The sequence below is a fragment of the Salvia hispanica genome, chromosome 5 (assembly GCF_023119035.1).
Source record: "Salvia hispanica cultivar TCC Black 2014 chromosome 5, UniMelb_Shisp_WGS_1.0, whole genome shotgun sequence".
Classification (NCBI taxonomy): domain Eukaryota; kingdom Viridiplantae; phylum Streptophyta; class Magnoliopsida; order Lamiales; family Lamiaceae; genus Salvia; species Salvia hispanica.
The window spans coordinates 15,940,655-15,957,315 of NC_062969.1; the positions used below are offsets into that span (position 1 = coordinate 15,940,655).

The window sequence follows — 16,661 nt, forward strand, 5'->3', positions numbered from 1 at the left end:
TATGCAAGAGTGGAACCAAAATGAAAAGTTCATAGCCACCATCAGTGTTTCTAGCATATATACAAGCTGAGTTAACTTCACCAATCCTTGAGAAGTTCACTTGCCATATCCTTGTAGCTTACTTTCCGTTTCTTAACTGCTTTATTTTCTGCATCCATTCCCACTTTATATTCTTCATTGACATGATCAGGAGCTCTTGTTCCAGCCTCTTCACGAACCGGTCCCACACTCTCCACCTTGTTCGTTGCAAGTCCCGGTAACATGCTTAGTAGCATCGACTGAACCGGATCAACATATTCTTCACTTGGGTTCTTGCTGCTGCTCTGCCCGACTCCAGACTTGTCAAATCTTGCAATGTACTCGCTCGGTTCTGCAATCTCTTGTTCGACTGCTTTGCCAGTATCTGGTATAGAACCTTTCACTGCCTCGGTCTGATGCAAATCGGGAACCGGCTGTTGGCTTGAAGTGTCGCGGAGCCTCTCATTTGTTGTTGGATTAGGGTTGAAATTTCCATCCGAGGTTTTCTCCTCTACTGCTGCTGCGCCTTCTTCTGATTCGTCGTCGTTGATCTCGACGGGCTTTTTTCTAAGCCGGGCTGCCCTTGCTCTTCTAGGTTGATTTACAGCTGCTCTCTTTCTATTGTCTACCTTTGCGGAACTCCCACAATCTGCGCTGCTGACTTCAAAGTGTGCCTTGTCACCAGAAGAAGCATCATTATCGGATTCATATTCACTGATCTTAGCAGGCTTTTTTCCAGCCCGTGGTCTTGTTTTCCGGGGCAGATTGGCCAGTGGTTTGCATTTTCCAGTACTCGTCCCAGTGGGTCTGCCTCTTCTCCTTTTCGTGACCCTATCCGGCAGGCTGACTACTCTTGGCTCGTGTGGTGCAGCATACTCTTCTCTCACCCCTCCAAAAGAAGACGAAGCATCCCTCGACAAGCTATCATTTTCTTCTCCAGCAAGTTTGTGTTCATCACTGCAAGTAACAGCACATACACAATACAAGTCAAATTGTTGATTTTTTTGGCGTTAATATTACAGCACAAGCACGTCGTTTAGGAAATAAAAGACAACACCAACCTCCCTACTACTCCTAGAAAGCTAGAATTAACCCGTAGCAAAGTTTGGTACAACAATACCAAGAGCAGCATTCAAGATAGTCCCAAAATTTCAATGTTAATCAGACAGTTTGCACTGTAATCAACCAATCACAAGCTTTATATACAAACTATTTTCACATTTCAGTAACACTCCAAACCTAGAAAATCGCCTCAGGGAACAAGTTGCACGTGGGTGTGGTCGTGTGGAGTAAATTGCTATAAAACGTAGGAGACACGTCTGGGAGAAATTGTTTTTCATAGATTCATTTGGAATAGTTAAAGGAATAAAGTATGCATTACATCACCATATATTGCATAAACTGAAACAATGAGAAGTGCAAAAGTATTAGTATAACAAATTGCAATATACTAATCTATAAGCAGAAAATAATAAATTACACATCTTACGGATAAGTCAGTGATGTATGTCGCCAATGTCACCTAGCACATCAATATTCGATAGGGACAGTCACATAAACCTCCAATGAGTTAGTGTTCAATCTAACACCTATGATTTCAAGTTACATTCTTTATCCAAACCAGTAGTAGTGATAGTTACAGAAATTTTATTGGTCTGAAAGGTAGTTTCACCTAATACATTCTCAATTACTGAATCAGACAGTCACAATATTGGAAAAAAGTTTATTCTTTTAGAACTCCTGCACCATCCCCACAGTGGGGCTTATCTATGTGTCAGAATCTGACAACCGTCATCTCACTAATAGAGTTTCAGCTACACTGTTACTACCAGGAATCATATTACCATGAGTCACTATGATACAATCATATTATTACATACTAGAAAACATTCATAAAAACACTTACCTCTCCCCACTTGATACTTGTTGGAACTGCAAGGGCTTCAAATTATATATGTCCTCAGGCAACTTCTGGTTTCTCTCAAAACAATCATCTAACCACTGGGACTTTACAATTTGCAAATTTCTACGGTGCAAAAGAAGCCTCTGTGCTTCTGAAAAACTGACACAATAGAGAAAAGAAAAGGTCATGATCCTTTGAAATTGAAAACTCCTCAGAAATCGATATCAAAGCAATGATCTAGTTCAATTCCATTCTCATTTAAATGTGACTAAATCACGCCATCGTCTACATAGAGATGAATAGATGATCTAGGTATAATTCCTTTGCATGTAAAGAATATAAGTTAACTTTTTACAGAAACACTGTCAAGAATTTAACAAATAAAAATCAATGATAAACTAACTTCAAGCTGGAACAGCAGCTAAAATAATGACTACATTTTGTGTGATGGAATTACTTATGAAAACCTTAAAACCTTAATACAACTTTTTATCCTTCAAAAACGCTAATTAATGGAGGATTAGAAAACATCAACCAGTGTCATACAATAGGAAGAAACCAAAAGTGTCACACAATTTCATTTCCACACCCAGATTATATTTTACCAGAAAGCGTTATAAAATATGCTTTTTAGAGCACAGCTCACCTATTCAAAAGTGTATCAAAGTCGAAACCAAGTTCTGGACTACAGACAATCACCAAATGAGTAGCATGAGAAAGTGTGTCTGCAATACTGCCACCTCCACTGCAGATTCCAACCTTCATCCTTCTAATAGCTAGTTCAAATGGAACTTCCCAGTTTCTATATTTTCTAAGTACCAAAGAAAAATGTAAATGCCTCAAATGCATACCAGGATGAACTTAATCCCAATCAAATAATAAATCTCAATTATCTTACAAAGATTGCCTGGGTAGATGGAAGTAAACACGACAACCATGAAAGCGTACCCACTCCTCCCTGGGACAGAATTTCTTGCAGTACTCTATTGCTTTGGAATCTTCAATCTTATTGATGTTGTTTAATATCTGCAAAGCAACATTAAACCCAAATGAAGATGAAAAATTGGCTTAAACATCCGTGTTCGATACAGTAAATCTATACCTCCCAATTCACAACTTCACACTAAGCAATACTAATAGCTAACTTTCTCATGAGATTAAACAAGTATAACTAATTAATATGTGTACCTGTTGCAGTTCTGTCACATTCAAATCCAAAAAGTAGGAATCGGAGAACTCATCAACTTCTTCTTCCAGCTTTTTCTTTGTTTCCTCGGATAGAAAAAGAAAATACCTTCAAGGCGAATAATCAAGGAAATAATCCAAGAGAGAACGGCCAGTTAGAAAATCAAGGAAATAATCCAAGAGAGAGAGAGAGAAATTGCTAAGATACGAGTCTATGACTGACTTTGGGTGTAAAGGGAGGGACTGCTTCTGCGAACAACATTCAAGGAGCCAAGAGTAATGAATAACATCTCCCTGGCGCTTTGCAGCTTGAAATTTGATTCCTATTATATATATTCAGCAGTCATTCCTTTTGAAGCACATGTTACTTTACTTTGGTTAAAGTTGATGGCCAAGTTTTGTTACGTAGAGTGACTAGAGTGTGAGATTGTTCGGACAAGAGTGACTGACCTTTACTTTCAGATGCTATACAGTGAGTAACCGAACTGTTCAAATTCATTGAAAAAGTGCCGCCATTCTCAACCACCAATTTGTGCAAGGAATCAAGAGAATGCAATATAGGCACGTTAACAAAGTCTAAATGTTAAAGAAGAACAATTACGAATGAAGTTGTCGTAATCGACTATACAAATTAGAAGTGTCATGGTAAGGCATCTGTGCAGCATTTGAAAAACATTACAAGCTCTACAAGTGACTTTCAGCAGTAACAGATAAAATTTTGATTAATTCCTCAGTCTTATTCAAGTTAATAGCATAATACCATGCTAGTGTTAAAGGTCATGATGCATTCCTCTCATTGATAGGAAACATCACAATCAAGATGCATAATAAGTCAGTGATATAAAATGTTCGTGGTAATAGGATACAGAATATCATGTTTGAAAATATCGATGTTTCACCCTTAACCCCAGAAACATCAGTTTGAATGAAGTGGGAAGGAACAACAGAGACATTCATCTTTGTTCCTCTAGATAACTTTTTACGTCTTGGGTTATTTTCCGGAATAACTGTGTCGTCCATTGCCCTTTGCATAGTACCATTGCTTGAATGGACTAATTCAACAAAAGCTGCAAGAGGTAAAATGGTCTATATAAGAAACCCTAAAATGGATGAGAATGCTTGTCATAACTAACTATCAATATATATACTCACACTGGACATCAAGGCACTCATGCCAAGGCTTGTCATATCTCACACGATCAATCCGCGGAAATCTCAAGCTATATGGAGCAGTAAATACCTTGATCACCAAAGATTGCAAGTTATATTAAATTAATTGCATTTGACACTGCCCAAAAGGATATAGGGTAGTGTTGAAGAATTATTTCCATTTGACTCAAGTAATAATATTTAAAAGGAGAAAAACAAATTTACAAGGAACTGGAGCACAATCAAAGTCCCTGATAGTTTTAGTATCACTGCACGATGAAATACTTGTACACAACTATGAAAAAAATGAAGCAGTTCAATTTGTATACCTCTGACCTGATTGTTCGAATATCACTGGTTATGGAAACTATAATTGATCTGTGTATACAACAAGGTAATGGTAAGCAAATAGATAAAAACTTTAAACAGTTGTACAAATCACTGAAGCTTTCAGCTCACTTTTCTGGGCTCTCAACCCAAACATCTGGCCTCTCCTTTGAATTATTTGTAACTTGATAAAAGTTTGGAGGCAGTTTCTTTGGATATTCATACTTCCTGGAATAGAGTATATGCAATGTAGGGAACTGTTAGGACATAGTGTTGACCGTTTAAGTAGAAACAACTCAGCAAAAGAGTAAGAATGCATGCATCTTTGTGGTATGCATATAAATAAGAAGTAACGGAATGCATTAAAAAGATAAAACAGTGGCACAAGTTCCTAAACAACAAACTCTGTAAATTGTGATAAACATAAAAAATGGTGACAGTTTCCCAGCATGAATTTGCAGCCAAAAAAATTGCATACCCAATTCCCAATCTCAAACATAGTTAATTAAGAGTCACCTGAAATAGGGCTTCAATTTGGTGACAACAGCATTGAGCTCTTCGTCAGAAAGTCCTGTACCCACTCTGCAAAATGAAAGAAATCTGCAATACCAGAAAAATCAGAATCGGAGCTAATACCAACACTGCAACTTTGATGATGAAACCCCCCACAGCATTCCAACGCTAAATATATTTCAACTTATAGGAGTAGACTGCAGTAACTACCATTAATATGCTATAGTATATGAGGAAGCAAATGCATTCTGAAAAGGAGAAAGAAAATTAAGGCATAAGATGAGCTATGGTACATCATTTCTTCCGTACAAAAATATACTGCAAAGTCCAAAAATAAAAATATCCATTTACATCAGGAGCTTCACTGATTAAATTGCATACAAGATAAACAAGGTTTTAGTATTCCAATTACCTAATGCCAAACAAGCAGTAGGAATCTTAAATAAAATAAATATAGTTAGTATGGCAAGATAATAGCGTAAAATTAACATGAGTAAAAAACAGGAATGATCGTTTAGGGTGTTTTGTGTATGAGTGTGTTGTATGTATTGTCGTTTAGAAGAAGCTGAAATTTTAAATGAGAAGATAAGATACAAACAGTGTAAGGAATCCACTCCAAATCTGTGTCTATTAAAAAGAACCTTATTTTAAAAATTTGGTAGACCGATTATATTATATCCTTATTTAAATTAAGAAAAAGAAAACAAGGACGAGAAGAAAAGTATGATCAGTATAAAGGTCTACAAGAAAAAACATCAGAAGAAACCCAATTGATCCCTGCATATCCTGGTACTCTGCAATCGGCCCAAAATGTTACTAAGATCAGATGTGCCAGAGTTCCACTGAGAGAGCAGATCCAGAACGCGGGGCGAATAAAAGTGGATAAGCGAAGCAAACGATTGATTATGGAATGAAGGTGCTGATAGAATGATGGAGACACAGCAAAGGAAACATCCTCCCCCCAAAAATCCTCCAAAAATCTCAAACACTGCCTACAGCTGGAAACTCCACTACTTGAAAGAAAGATGGATAAACTCTAGAACTGAATTTCCATGGCATGCATCTTTTTTCTTGCATAACTTACTAAGAATTTTATCTTTCTGATTATAGCTTCAAAGATGTCAGGCCAAGATATTTGAATGAAGGACTTAGGGATTTCTAGTTAATATTAGGACATGGAACATTTATTAATCAAAGCAAGGCCGTTTCTTGCTCAACAAATATATACTTGGCTCTCTCGGTTGAAACTATGCTTCTTAGCTTATAATATTACTTGGGTGAACTATGGTGGTGGAATCTATCCCACTTAAGAGCATAATTGTGTTGAAATATGGCGGCTGTTATGAAGAACGAACATAAGACAAGCAGGAATATCAGCAAGGGACAGAAAAAAAAACTGAATATAATTGATAGAAACTGAACGACAGATTACAAAGATAATCCTCTTTCAAGGCCCTACGGCTAGCCTAAACTACCATCGCTAAGATAAATTATCGGCATAATCTAATTTTTCCAAAGACCCATAGCTCATCTAATGAAGAGCTATTTGTCACAATTACATAAAGACACCACTCCTACTCGAACTCTACTAATTAAACCTATCTCTAAGACACCACTAATCAACAACTGAGAAAATAATAACTAAAGATAATAACAAAATCCATGTAATCATCTACATAATTTCAGGAAAACGATTAGTAACAAATTGCTAAAGTAGAGTAATGCCCAAATATACCTATTATTATAACCGGTGAAGTTTACATACATGATGCAGAGACAACTTTCATCCACAAAATGTTAAACAATCAACAAGCAACAGATGAATAAAGTAAAAGAAATACATTTTTAACACTATACATAACTCCGATGCAACACATGACTAAACAATGAAGCCAATGATTGCAGAAAGACTAACCGTTTTGGATATGCATTTGGGCTTGGACGCTCTGCAAGGCCCACAAGAAATTGTGCTACCTTCAATGATTCAATCATTGAACACAATGTAAATAGTTTCTTGAGGGAGTTAGATTGCAATCATAATCAACCAGCTAAAGCAACTTTTCTTACCTCGCCTCCGTGACGTCCAGAACCGTAGTAACCTCCTGCATTGAATAGCTTAAGTACAGGATGGTAACACCAAAATTACTTCTAAAATTAAGTTAGAAGTGTAAATCTCAGACCTATTATAAGAACGTCTAAATCGGAGCCTGCTCGGATGTAATCAGGCTTCAACTTCATCCACTTTGCACTACGATCACTAGGTTCCCATTTAGAGCTGAGATCTTTCAGGACGATTCCTTCATCTCTAACATTACCAGTAGAAGAAAGGAAACTAAGTTCAGCTGGATATCACGAAATTAAACAAAATAAATACAGCTTCAAGTGAAAGCATCATTGGAAAATGAAAACTGCGACAATTCTCCACGTCTGCTATCCTCTCCTTCATCCTCATATTTATAGTCCCATTACCCTAATCGTAGATTATATTTAAACAAGAACCTAGAAATGAAGCTCGAAAAAGATATGTGCTGTATAGAAACAAATAAATGTATGAAGTCTGGCTTTAAATATTGTTTGGTTTCAGCATATACAAGATGGTCACAAAGAACCTAACCCTGTAAATGAAATCAAACCTCTAATCATTATTAATTAGTTAAATATCAAGAGACAGACCAATTCTACTTGTTCAATGGCATCATTAAATGGGGCAAATCGTCTTCTTTGTAACATGCTAGATAAATCGTGATAATTTAATGGACTTCATTAGTTATAATTTCAACTGAAATGTAAACGTTGAAAATGTTAAGTGAGTGTGCCCAATATTTTATCTTCCGTGAAGTAAAATCACATGGTAAAGATTGCAAAAGCCAAATTGATCGATGGAATACAAGCTCATGCAAGGACACAAGCACCAAAAACAGCTCAAAGAGGAGAGAAAATGGGGAAGCAAGAAAGTGAGAAGGATGGGAAACATAACCTGTTATCAATGGTTTCTTTGAAAAACCTTTCAATGCCATCAACATCATGAACAATTAGAGACCAACATGGTTCCCCTGTGTCATAACAATATGCTTCAGAATGACAGGAAATCTATGAATTTTGTTTCCTTATAGCAACATCAAAGCACTGCCGACTAGTACTATACAATGGTAAAAACCTATCACACTATCATAATTACAAAGTAAAACGGAGTATTATTTTCCTTAACATTGACATTTATAAATATAACTGCAACAGATTATACCGCAAAAGAAGTAAGAAACAAGTGCATTATCTTTACCAGCAGGACGATGTGTATTAAGGCCGCCATTAGGAACCAAAATTTCCAAACGACCTACTATAGGTTTGACAAATTGCTGAAGAAGTTGATGCCTCTCCTTCAAGCTCTGGTGAATAACACTGGTATCTCCAGCATAAAGGATGTCAAACGCAATATCTAGCCAAATGTCATGTTAAGGCAAATTCAAAAAAGGGGGAGGGCTGGGAAGTAGCAGTGAAGAAAAATAGGAGAACAAGGGAAGAGAAGGTTGTAACAAAGGCCAGAAAACTTCTTAACTGATAGGAATTAATTTTATTTCTTGTACACCTCAACTAGAACCAAACATGAAATTCAAGAAAATCATGTCCCGTTTTGCTTAAACCATATATGGATACAGCACAACTGCATTAGAAGAAAGTGAAGGTCAAAAACAGAATGGATGTAATTAAATTTGAAAATTTATTTGCATATATTACAAATAAAGAGACCTGTCGATCGCTATCGAGCCCATCCTTGGCAGCCTTGGCTGACAAAACAAGGGATACATAAGACTGCTTAACATTATACACATAGCAACTAGAGATACAGCAAACACAGTCAAAGGCAGTGAAATGACACCTATTTCTTGATTTGAACCAAACTCTGCAAAACGATTTGCAGATTTGTCCCAGACCAGCATTTCACCATCAAGAATACATCTGTAGTAGAGATAGCAACTATTTATGCCATGTAATCATCAGTTGACATGAAGATGAAGTAATGGCATCTAAAATCTGTTCAGATTCTTTTGGATATACTGCTAAGGTCATGATATGATTTCGAATTTCCTAAAACCCTGTTTCTTGATGTAGAGACTAGAGTGAGAGAGGAAAATGAGGGATCCGATGAAATATTAGTCATGGTTGCAAAAGGAGGGAAAGAAAGTTCAATTTATTAATTAGCATTATTTGGTCAAAATGTTATTTCCAGCCAAGATGCCCTTTCCAATTTTTTCAAAGGATGGAGTTTTTTTTTCAAATTATAACAGCATTTCTTTATAAATCAAGAATAAAATAGGTAATCAGCATTTTTTAGATGATAGAATTAAATAAAGGTTAAATATAGAGAGATGAACGAAAAGCTGAGGCAAACTACTGGTTTTCGCAATACTCACCTGTCCACCAGAATATTCTCTCTTATAATGTCTGACATGCCATATCCATATTCTGGATGATCAAGAAAATTCCTGTCAAACTCAAGTGTCAACATTAAAAAAGAAGTAACTAATTATTGAAGCATAGCTGTTAATAATTCATGAAACTTATAAGGTGACAACTAAAGTATGGGGTGCACACTATTTTTAAAACTGGACTGGAGTGGCCGGTTCAGCCGCAAATCAGTGCTTGGTCCCGTCTGATTCAAACATTAAAACTGGCAACTTTTTTGCCGCTATGAACCAGAAAAACGGTTAGTTCGGCCGTGAACAGTCAGCCAGTTGAACTGGTTTGTCAAATTTTTTTGAAGCAACACCTTACCAAGTATCAACTGCACTACAAGCACTTTCATGACATCTTGTGAACTTTAAATTAGATTGAATCGCCTTAGTTTTGTTTTGTTTATATAGACGATCCCAAGTTACTTTCTAAATTGACACTCAGGTAACCAAAAATAAAAGTTTGTAGTACCAGCCAGCCAGTTAGAAAGGTGCATAATTATTTGAACTACTCAGCACATGTAACTAAAGAGTTGGTTCTAAGAAAGCAAACTACCTTGAGAAAAATTTTATGTCAGCTCCATTTTTGTGGATTTGGATGCGATCACCATCAAATTTGCACTCAACGACTACTTCCTTTCCATGAAGCTATTTGGTCGGAAAGAAATATGCAAGACAATTAAGAAGCTGGGATTCAGGGGCAAAAAGGCAATTTTATATCCTTCTAATAGTTGAACTCGATGTTGCCAATAAACAAAAAAATAATACTAATATATAAATAATACTAATATATAAATAAAATTGTTTCTAACAAATGATTCTTCTGACTGAATGGCCAACCTTTTTCCAGGCAGCAGCAGCATTGCTCACTCTCAAAGCTAGTTGAGGTCGGACAGGTTTGCCAACTTCAATGTCCTACATAAGAATAAAAAACATCATGATCATAATCACATGTTTGCAGATGAAAGGACTAATTATCTAATACGAAACTTGAAAAGAGATAACACAGAAGGGATAAAAGAAAAGACATGTGAGCATGGATTAGAAATTTAGAATATTAAACAACCGAGCTATCTGAGTATGAATAATGTTAAATAGGGTGTTTTCTCTACCGATCAGGGGATTTCAGATGGGATAAAGGAAAAAGCAAAGAGACGCTCCATTTTAGCAGGGAAGAAAGTGGGTGAGGTCTCTCATTTGTGTTGTGGTTGGTTGAGAAAGAAATTGAAGTCACAGCTTGACAAACCTTAATTTATCCGTAAAATCTGGATATTAATTTCAGAAGTTGACAAAGCATAGTCTGCTGAGATGAGAATCTATCTAAAGTCAAAAAGGCCCCATGCTTTTAGCCTAATATTGGCAATGGAGTAAAACCTAGTTAGGAAAATAAAGAAAAGCTAAACAGCAATATCGGTCATGAAAGTTACTTTTTCAAGAGTCTAATAGATATAACTGTCCAGTAAATCACTTTCTAAAACAAAGAAAATACAGTGAATGCAGCATGACGTAGAAAAAATCCAAGAGAATATGAAATTGTGATTCTGGACAGTGCAAACTCAACTGGCAGTCTTAGAAATAATTAGACTAGGTGAATAAAATTCCATTAGTCAAATAACATACATCTATTGATTAGGTCAATTCTAATACACATACTGGACACATACAGCCATACAGGCATAGTTTTTTTATAAAGAGTTGGACATACGAAGTTTGATGCCTCCCCCGTTAATGGTTTTTTGATAAATAAATGTCATTAGATATGATACTTAGTCCAGAGTCTGAGACCAACCTGTCGCTTATGCCGCTGACTGCGATCTTGTAACTTTTCACAAACGAGTTTTAGATCACAGGTGACATTGAATAAGTCCTCAGCATCAGGGTGAAATTCATGAAATATGCTCTTTTCACTTATTCCCAGCTTAAGATCTGAAATTTGGAAGAGTTGCAGAAGATGAAGAAGGTTAAAGCTTAAGAGAAAAACATCAAGATAAGAGATGAATTAAACATAAACCCAAACCACCTTTGAGAATTATCATGATTATCCACTTCATTTCTTGAACATTTGTTTTCCTTATCAGTTCAGAAAGAACAGAAATCTTTTCTGATCTGCACCAAGAAACCCAAATCCATGTATTAATTCTGATGCATATGAATCAACCAAAGTATCTATCTTCTTGATTATTTAATGTGTGGTCTACAGAGTGAGAATAGGATCCATTTGTTTCTAAATGCATGAGACCGGATCAAAAACAATTTCAAGACACTAAAAAGGAAGGCCAAAAAAGAACATATATTGAAAGGCAAGCTATGAACGCAATAACTTCACTGGAAATAAGAAAATATGCTGTGATAGGCCTATAGGACAAATTCTACCTATTCTCAGAAGTGGATAAACGATCAAGTAGTTCATTTAACTCTAGTATAGTAAGGTCCCCTGAAGACATTCCCTGCCTCCGCTGAAGCACCTGCCAACACATGCAAGAACTAATGACATCTTATAAGAGAGTAAACCATGACACCGATATGTGGGTACATAAGATGCGTGAAAAATGCAATGATGGTCAATTAAATCAACAAATTGACATAGATTAGGAGAGCAGGGGATTATTATCTAACTATTGGGAAAACAGTAGCATGCAGAGACTGGAGTCTGAATACTGGTACATAGCCTGCCGACTCATCAAACAATTAAGGAAAAGAATGATAAATGCTAGAAAATCAAAGTTAGACGCTCTTTATGTCTGGCAGGAGCAGCACCAATGAACACAAGCAAAAGATAACATTCGTAACAACAATGAAAATTCGAAAACAAATGGAGCCATGTAGAACAATAGAATGACTGATGATGAGTGTACATTTCTCCTAATAATAATGCTATCACATAGATACGAGTAATCAGAGTGACAACTATGCTTCAGAAACACTTCTATTCCAGAAAACTAGCAATCACCCCCAACCAATTTTTATGTTTCATCTATCCTAATATTTAATATTTCAGATTCTATCAAACTACTATTTGTCTTCATTTGCCCCTAATCGTTGGACAACTACAAGCGGCCAAAACGGTGAAAGTAGTTGACAAAATGTAATTCGGATTAGACATATAAAAACTACAAAACCTAAAATAACATTGAAAACAAGTGATTGCTTTATGGAAGAAAATGTGAATCGATTGCATAACCGACCTCGGCGGCGACGAGAGCGAAGTTTCCAGCGAAGGCACCGGACTTGGCGCCGCCCTTGCGCCAGTTGAGGAGGCGCTGGGAGTCGGGAGAGTCGCGAGAGATGCCGAGGGCGTCGATGAGGCAGGTGGCGAGGACGTGCTCGCGGAGGCCATAGGAGGCGCGCTCGCGGTCGAGAGCGGGGAGGATGAGGCGGATGGCGGCGAAGTAGTCGGCGCCGTTTTTGGGGCGGCAGAAGGTGTCGAGAAACTTGCGGAATTTGGAGCGCTTGAGGGAGGAGGACTTGCTCTTCTGCATCCAGTTGAAGAGGCTCACCATCACACTGAACTTTGTGGCCGACATTTTTGCCGGCAGAAGGAATACGCTATTTTTCTCTTCGTGTTTAATGCCTCGGTTTGTCAACTTTGATCTATTTCGACGACCAAAGCGTATCTGCTACACTCTACTACTTCCACTTGCTAAAGCGTTTCTACTACTCTTTACATAATCCTTTTTTTCATTTTTAATGAGAATTATTCATTTTGTTAGTACGTGTATATTTTTATTGGAAATAAAATATAAAATGTTCCTTGCAAAAAAATTAGGCAATAGGAAAGGTTACCTTGTCAAGTTTAAATAATCTTCCTAACCTTGGAATGAGGAATGGCACTAGTTTGTGGCATTGCAATGAAAATACCATATTAAGAGAAATCTTTCTTGTCATAGTGAAAGACAACATCTCAAAAATTATTGTTTATAGGTTAATCTATATCATTGAGTGTATGATATTGATTTTCTATTGATTTGTCTTGTTAACATGAGTTTGATTTTTTTGCAACCGTACTTGATCAAGACATCTTGGATAGTAACTATTGACCAGAAGGTTAGTATTGTTATTGAATTAAAATTTTATCTTGATCGATATTATATTGATTATATGTGTTTTAAGATTGATGTTTTATTATATACTACCTAAACTATATCACTTGAAGTCTTGAAATTTATCTAATAGCAGTATAATAAAGGGATATTGCTCTCTAAAATCATAAACTTTGCTTAAATTTTGGTATTTCCCATGAACTTTAAAATTGGTCTAAAAAATCACAAACTTTACATTTTGTTTGTTATTTCCCATGGCAGCCTAAATAAGAAATCTTCGGCAAAAATCTTATTATACTTGGCAATCGTGAGATGTTTATAATATTTTAGATTACTTTTTAAATTCGTGACAAGTAGGATAAAAGACCATATAGAAAATCATGTTGACTTAGTAGTGCTAAGTATGATAAAAAAAGCACGGAAGTTGGTTGGATATGGTGATTGAGCCACCATGAGAAATAACAAACAAAATGTAAAGTTTGTGATTTTATAGTCCAATTTTAAAGTTCATGAGAAATACCAAAATTTGAGTAAAGTTCATGATTTTAGAGACCAATATCCCTATAATAAATGTTAAAATAGGTTAGTTAAATTAAATAAGCAAGATGTTCAATTAATAACAGAATCTTAGACGTCTTAAACATGAGCTAATAATTAATTAAATGGTTGCTCAGATTATTCATAATTTGACACTGCATTAAGAGTTCAATATTAGTTAGTATAATACAAAATAGGGTTATTGGCATATAATATTGCGCAACTTCTGGAAAATTTAATTTTTTCCCACAAACTTCAAACTTAACAAATAATATTACAAATTTCAACTAGAGTATCAACTTTCCACTGATGATAGATTCTAGCTTATTGAAAGTAACATGGAAGACGAATCGATATTTAATTGATGACGTGAAAAATCATTTAATATTTATTTAAAAAAACAAATGACCTATCGTGAACAAGTTATAATTTTTCTTTTTACATACACTTATTTCATTTGAGTTTTGACCATCTCCACCTCACTCTTTGCATCTCTTTTCATAATTTTCCGTAGTTTGCATCAACTTTCTGACTAGCCTCCTACGCAAAATTTTGCCCCATTAGCTAACATTTATCGAGTGGGAAATTAATAAGTAAGTCAAAGTTTGTGATATTATTTACCAAGTGTGAGACTTATGGGCAAAATTAAAATTTTCAAAATAACGTGACATTAGAGCATCCATATTTGTGCTCTTTGGCAAGAGCACGAACGTGAGCCCAGACCGACTTTTACTCCCTGCTCTCAGGCAAGAGCACAACACCCACATTCATGCTTTTCCGCAAAGACATGCTCAAGGGTCCCACCATTGCATTATTTAATTTAAATACTTCAATTACTAATAACATGTCTTCAATATAAAAATACATTAAAATATAAAAATTACATAATTAAATCCTAAAAAATAAAAATTACATAATTAAAATCCTAATAAATAAAAATACATAATTAAAATCTTAGAAAATAAAAACATATATAATTAAAATCCTACAAATTAAAAATTACATTATTAAAAGCTAAAAAATACCCTCGTGGAAGACTAGTCCTCTATCCCCAATGTTCTTCAGAGACCCCATATCATTGGAACATGTGAATCAAGTTGCTCGGGAGTCATCCGAGACGTATCGGCCATATTGAGTTGAGCCAAGAGGGGCCACAACGCGTGGTTGGAGGGTTGAGGTGGCACAAAGGGAGCGGGATCGGGATCGGGGGCGGATGGAGTCGCGGTGCAACGGCGGTTGGTCGTCGCCTTCTTCCTTCCTTGCAGCCGGCGTTGGGAACTGCTCGGGCCAGCGTCAGGACTACCCAAGTTAGTTGCGGCAAGCTGGGTAGCCACCTCATCGGAGGCACTGTCGGATAGGGCTACCGACCTTGACCGTTTGCTGGAGGAGGATACTACGCATCCCTTATACTTCGGATGATGGCGCGACTCCTGCCAACAACTGAGGTTGTCACACCCCAACCTTTTTGACGTATATATTTATAATAAAATAAATACAAATTTATGTAAATAAATCACATATTAATCATTTCGCCATCCAAAATACTATAATTACAAAATTTATCATTTATTAGGCTTATTTCATGTAAAGAAATGCATCAACTGTCGATCTTGATAATACACATAACTCGCGTAAATTAAAACATCAACCATATCTTACTCCTTAAAAATAATAGCATTAGCTTGCATGAGTCACAACTTAGTGAAAATAAACCATACATTTAATTTTACATCACAATTATCAACCATATTATTTAATCAATACATGTATAAACAAACATCAAATATCATAAATAATTTCATGTTCATATGCATATGCCAATCTATTCCATTTTATTATTCTGTGACAAATCAAGCCTGGTATCTGCCCGGGATTCCATTGTATATGACCCGAAGGTCCCATTGCCTTTGTACATATATATATGACCCGAAGGTCCATTGTCATTGTATATATGACCCGTAGGTCCATTGTCATTGTATACATATATATGGCCCGAAGGTCCATTGCCATTGTATATATGACCCGTAGGTCCATTGCCATTGTATACATGTATATGACCCCAAGGTCCATTGTCATTGTATATGACCCCAAGGTCCATTGTCATTGTATATGACCCGCAGTTCCATTGCCATTGATATCAGACCCAGGGCATGACTGTCACAGATCCTCTTTAATCCAATGATTCAAGTATTCCAATACCATATGTCAAACATATCCATTGCACCAATTACATATCCATATTACACCATCAATATCAAATAACACATAATTATTTTAGGCTCATATCATATAATCCAAATATTCACTCAATTTTAACACATAGCAATCAATCACATAAAATATGTAAAATTAAAAGTGTGATTTATACCCACGTGTCTATGATAATAGTTGTCTAAACCTTTGAATTCATCTTTGCCATCTACGACCCTTGTTCCTTCAAAATTTTCTCCTACTGAAATGATATTTCTCTTCCTCATTTCTTTTTCCTTCACTAGTTTCCCTCTTTCTAATCCCCTGTTTCTCTTCTCCCCTTCCCTT

At 36.1% G+C, this 16,661-nt stretch overlaps 2 protein-coding genes across 7 annotated transcripts; both read right to left on the minus strand.

The window, feature by feature from the left end:
- Positions 1-10: 10 nt before the first annotated feature.
- Positions 11-13,167, minus strand: LOC125187951 (DNA ligase 4). Of its 4 annotated transcripts, none has more exons than XM_048084635.1 (27): positions 12,732-13,167; positions 11,920-12,011; positions 11,567-11,652; positions 11,336-11,472; positions 10,387-10,461; positions 10,103-10,194; positions 9,508-9,579; positions 8,973-9,052; positions 8,843-8,880; positions 8,750-8,756; positions 8,376-8,531; positions 8,073-8,148; positions 7,276-7,400; positions 7,163-7,197; positions 7,011-7,069; positions 5,099-5,182; positions 4,715-4,810; positions 4,585-4,633; positions 4,259-4,346; positions 3,973-4,173; positions 3,557-3,682; positions 3,330-3,429; positions 3,110-3,215; positions 2,820-2,947; positions 2,568-2,723; positions 1,925-2,080; positions 11-975 (listed from the first exon to the last, which is right to left on the minus strand). In XM_048084635.1, exons 1-27 carry the CDS (start codon positions 13,068-13,070, stop codon positions 78-80), a joined length of 3,657 nt encoding a protein of 1,218 aa, XP_047940592.1. In that variant the 5' UTR covers positions 13,071-13,167; the 3' UTR covers positions 11-77. The 4 variants fall into 4 exon arrangements, with proteins under 4 accessions (XP_047940592.1, XP_047940591.1, XP_047940593.1 ...); XM_048084634.1 differs by having other exon boundaries at positions 2,568-2,732; positions 12,732-13,166; XM_048084636.1 differs by having other exon boundaries at positions 2,568-2,732; positions 11,920-12,030; positions 12,732-13,020.
- Positions 13,168-15,121: 1,954 nt separating this feature from the next.
- On the minus strand, positions 15,122-16,661 carry LOC125186456. Of its 3 annotated transcripts, none has more exons than XR_007170451.1 (2): positions 16,492-16,661; positions 15,122-15,553 (listed from the first exon to the last, which is right to left on the minus strand). XR_007170451.1 is itself a non-coding variant. In XM_048082823.1 (2 exons), exons 1-2 carry the CDS (start codon positions 16,540-16,542, stop codon positions 15,185-15,187), a joined length of 390 nt encoding a protein of 129 aa, XP_047938780.1. In that variant the 5' UTR covers positions 16,543-16,661; the 3' UTR covers positions 15,122-15,184. The 3 variants fall into 3 exon arrangements, 2 of the variants coding, with proteins under 2 accessions (XP_047938780.1, XP_047938779.1); XM_048082823.1 differs by having other exon boundaries at positions 16,522-16,661; XM_048082822.1 differs by having other exon boundaries at positions 16,496-16,661.

Bases quoted from the DNA above. Each gene is read 5' to 3' on its own strand.
- LOC125187951 (XM_048084634.1), bottom strand. From the start codon at position 13,070: ATGTCGGCCACAAAGTTCAGTGTGATGGTGAGCCTCTTCAACTGGATG. The intron at 8,149-8,375 runs GTAAAGATAATG...GTTATGACACAG, and splicing joins TAATACACATCGTCCTGCTG to GGGAACCATGTTGGTCTCTA. The intron at 2,733-2,819 runs GTAAGATAATTG...TTTGGTACTTAG, and splicing joins CATCTACCCAGGCAATCTTT to AAAATATAGAAACTGGGAAG.
- LOC125186456 (XM_048082822.1), bottom strand. From the start codon at position 16,600: ATGAGGAAGAGAAATATCATTTCAGTAGGAGAAAATTTTGAAGGAACA. The intron at 15,554-16,495 runs GTGGGTATAAAT...AGTTGTTGGCAG, and splicing joins ACAACTATTATCATAGACAC to GAGTCGCGCCATCATCCGAA.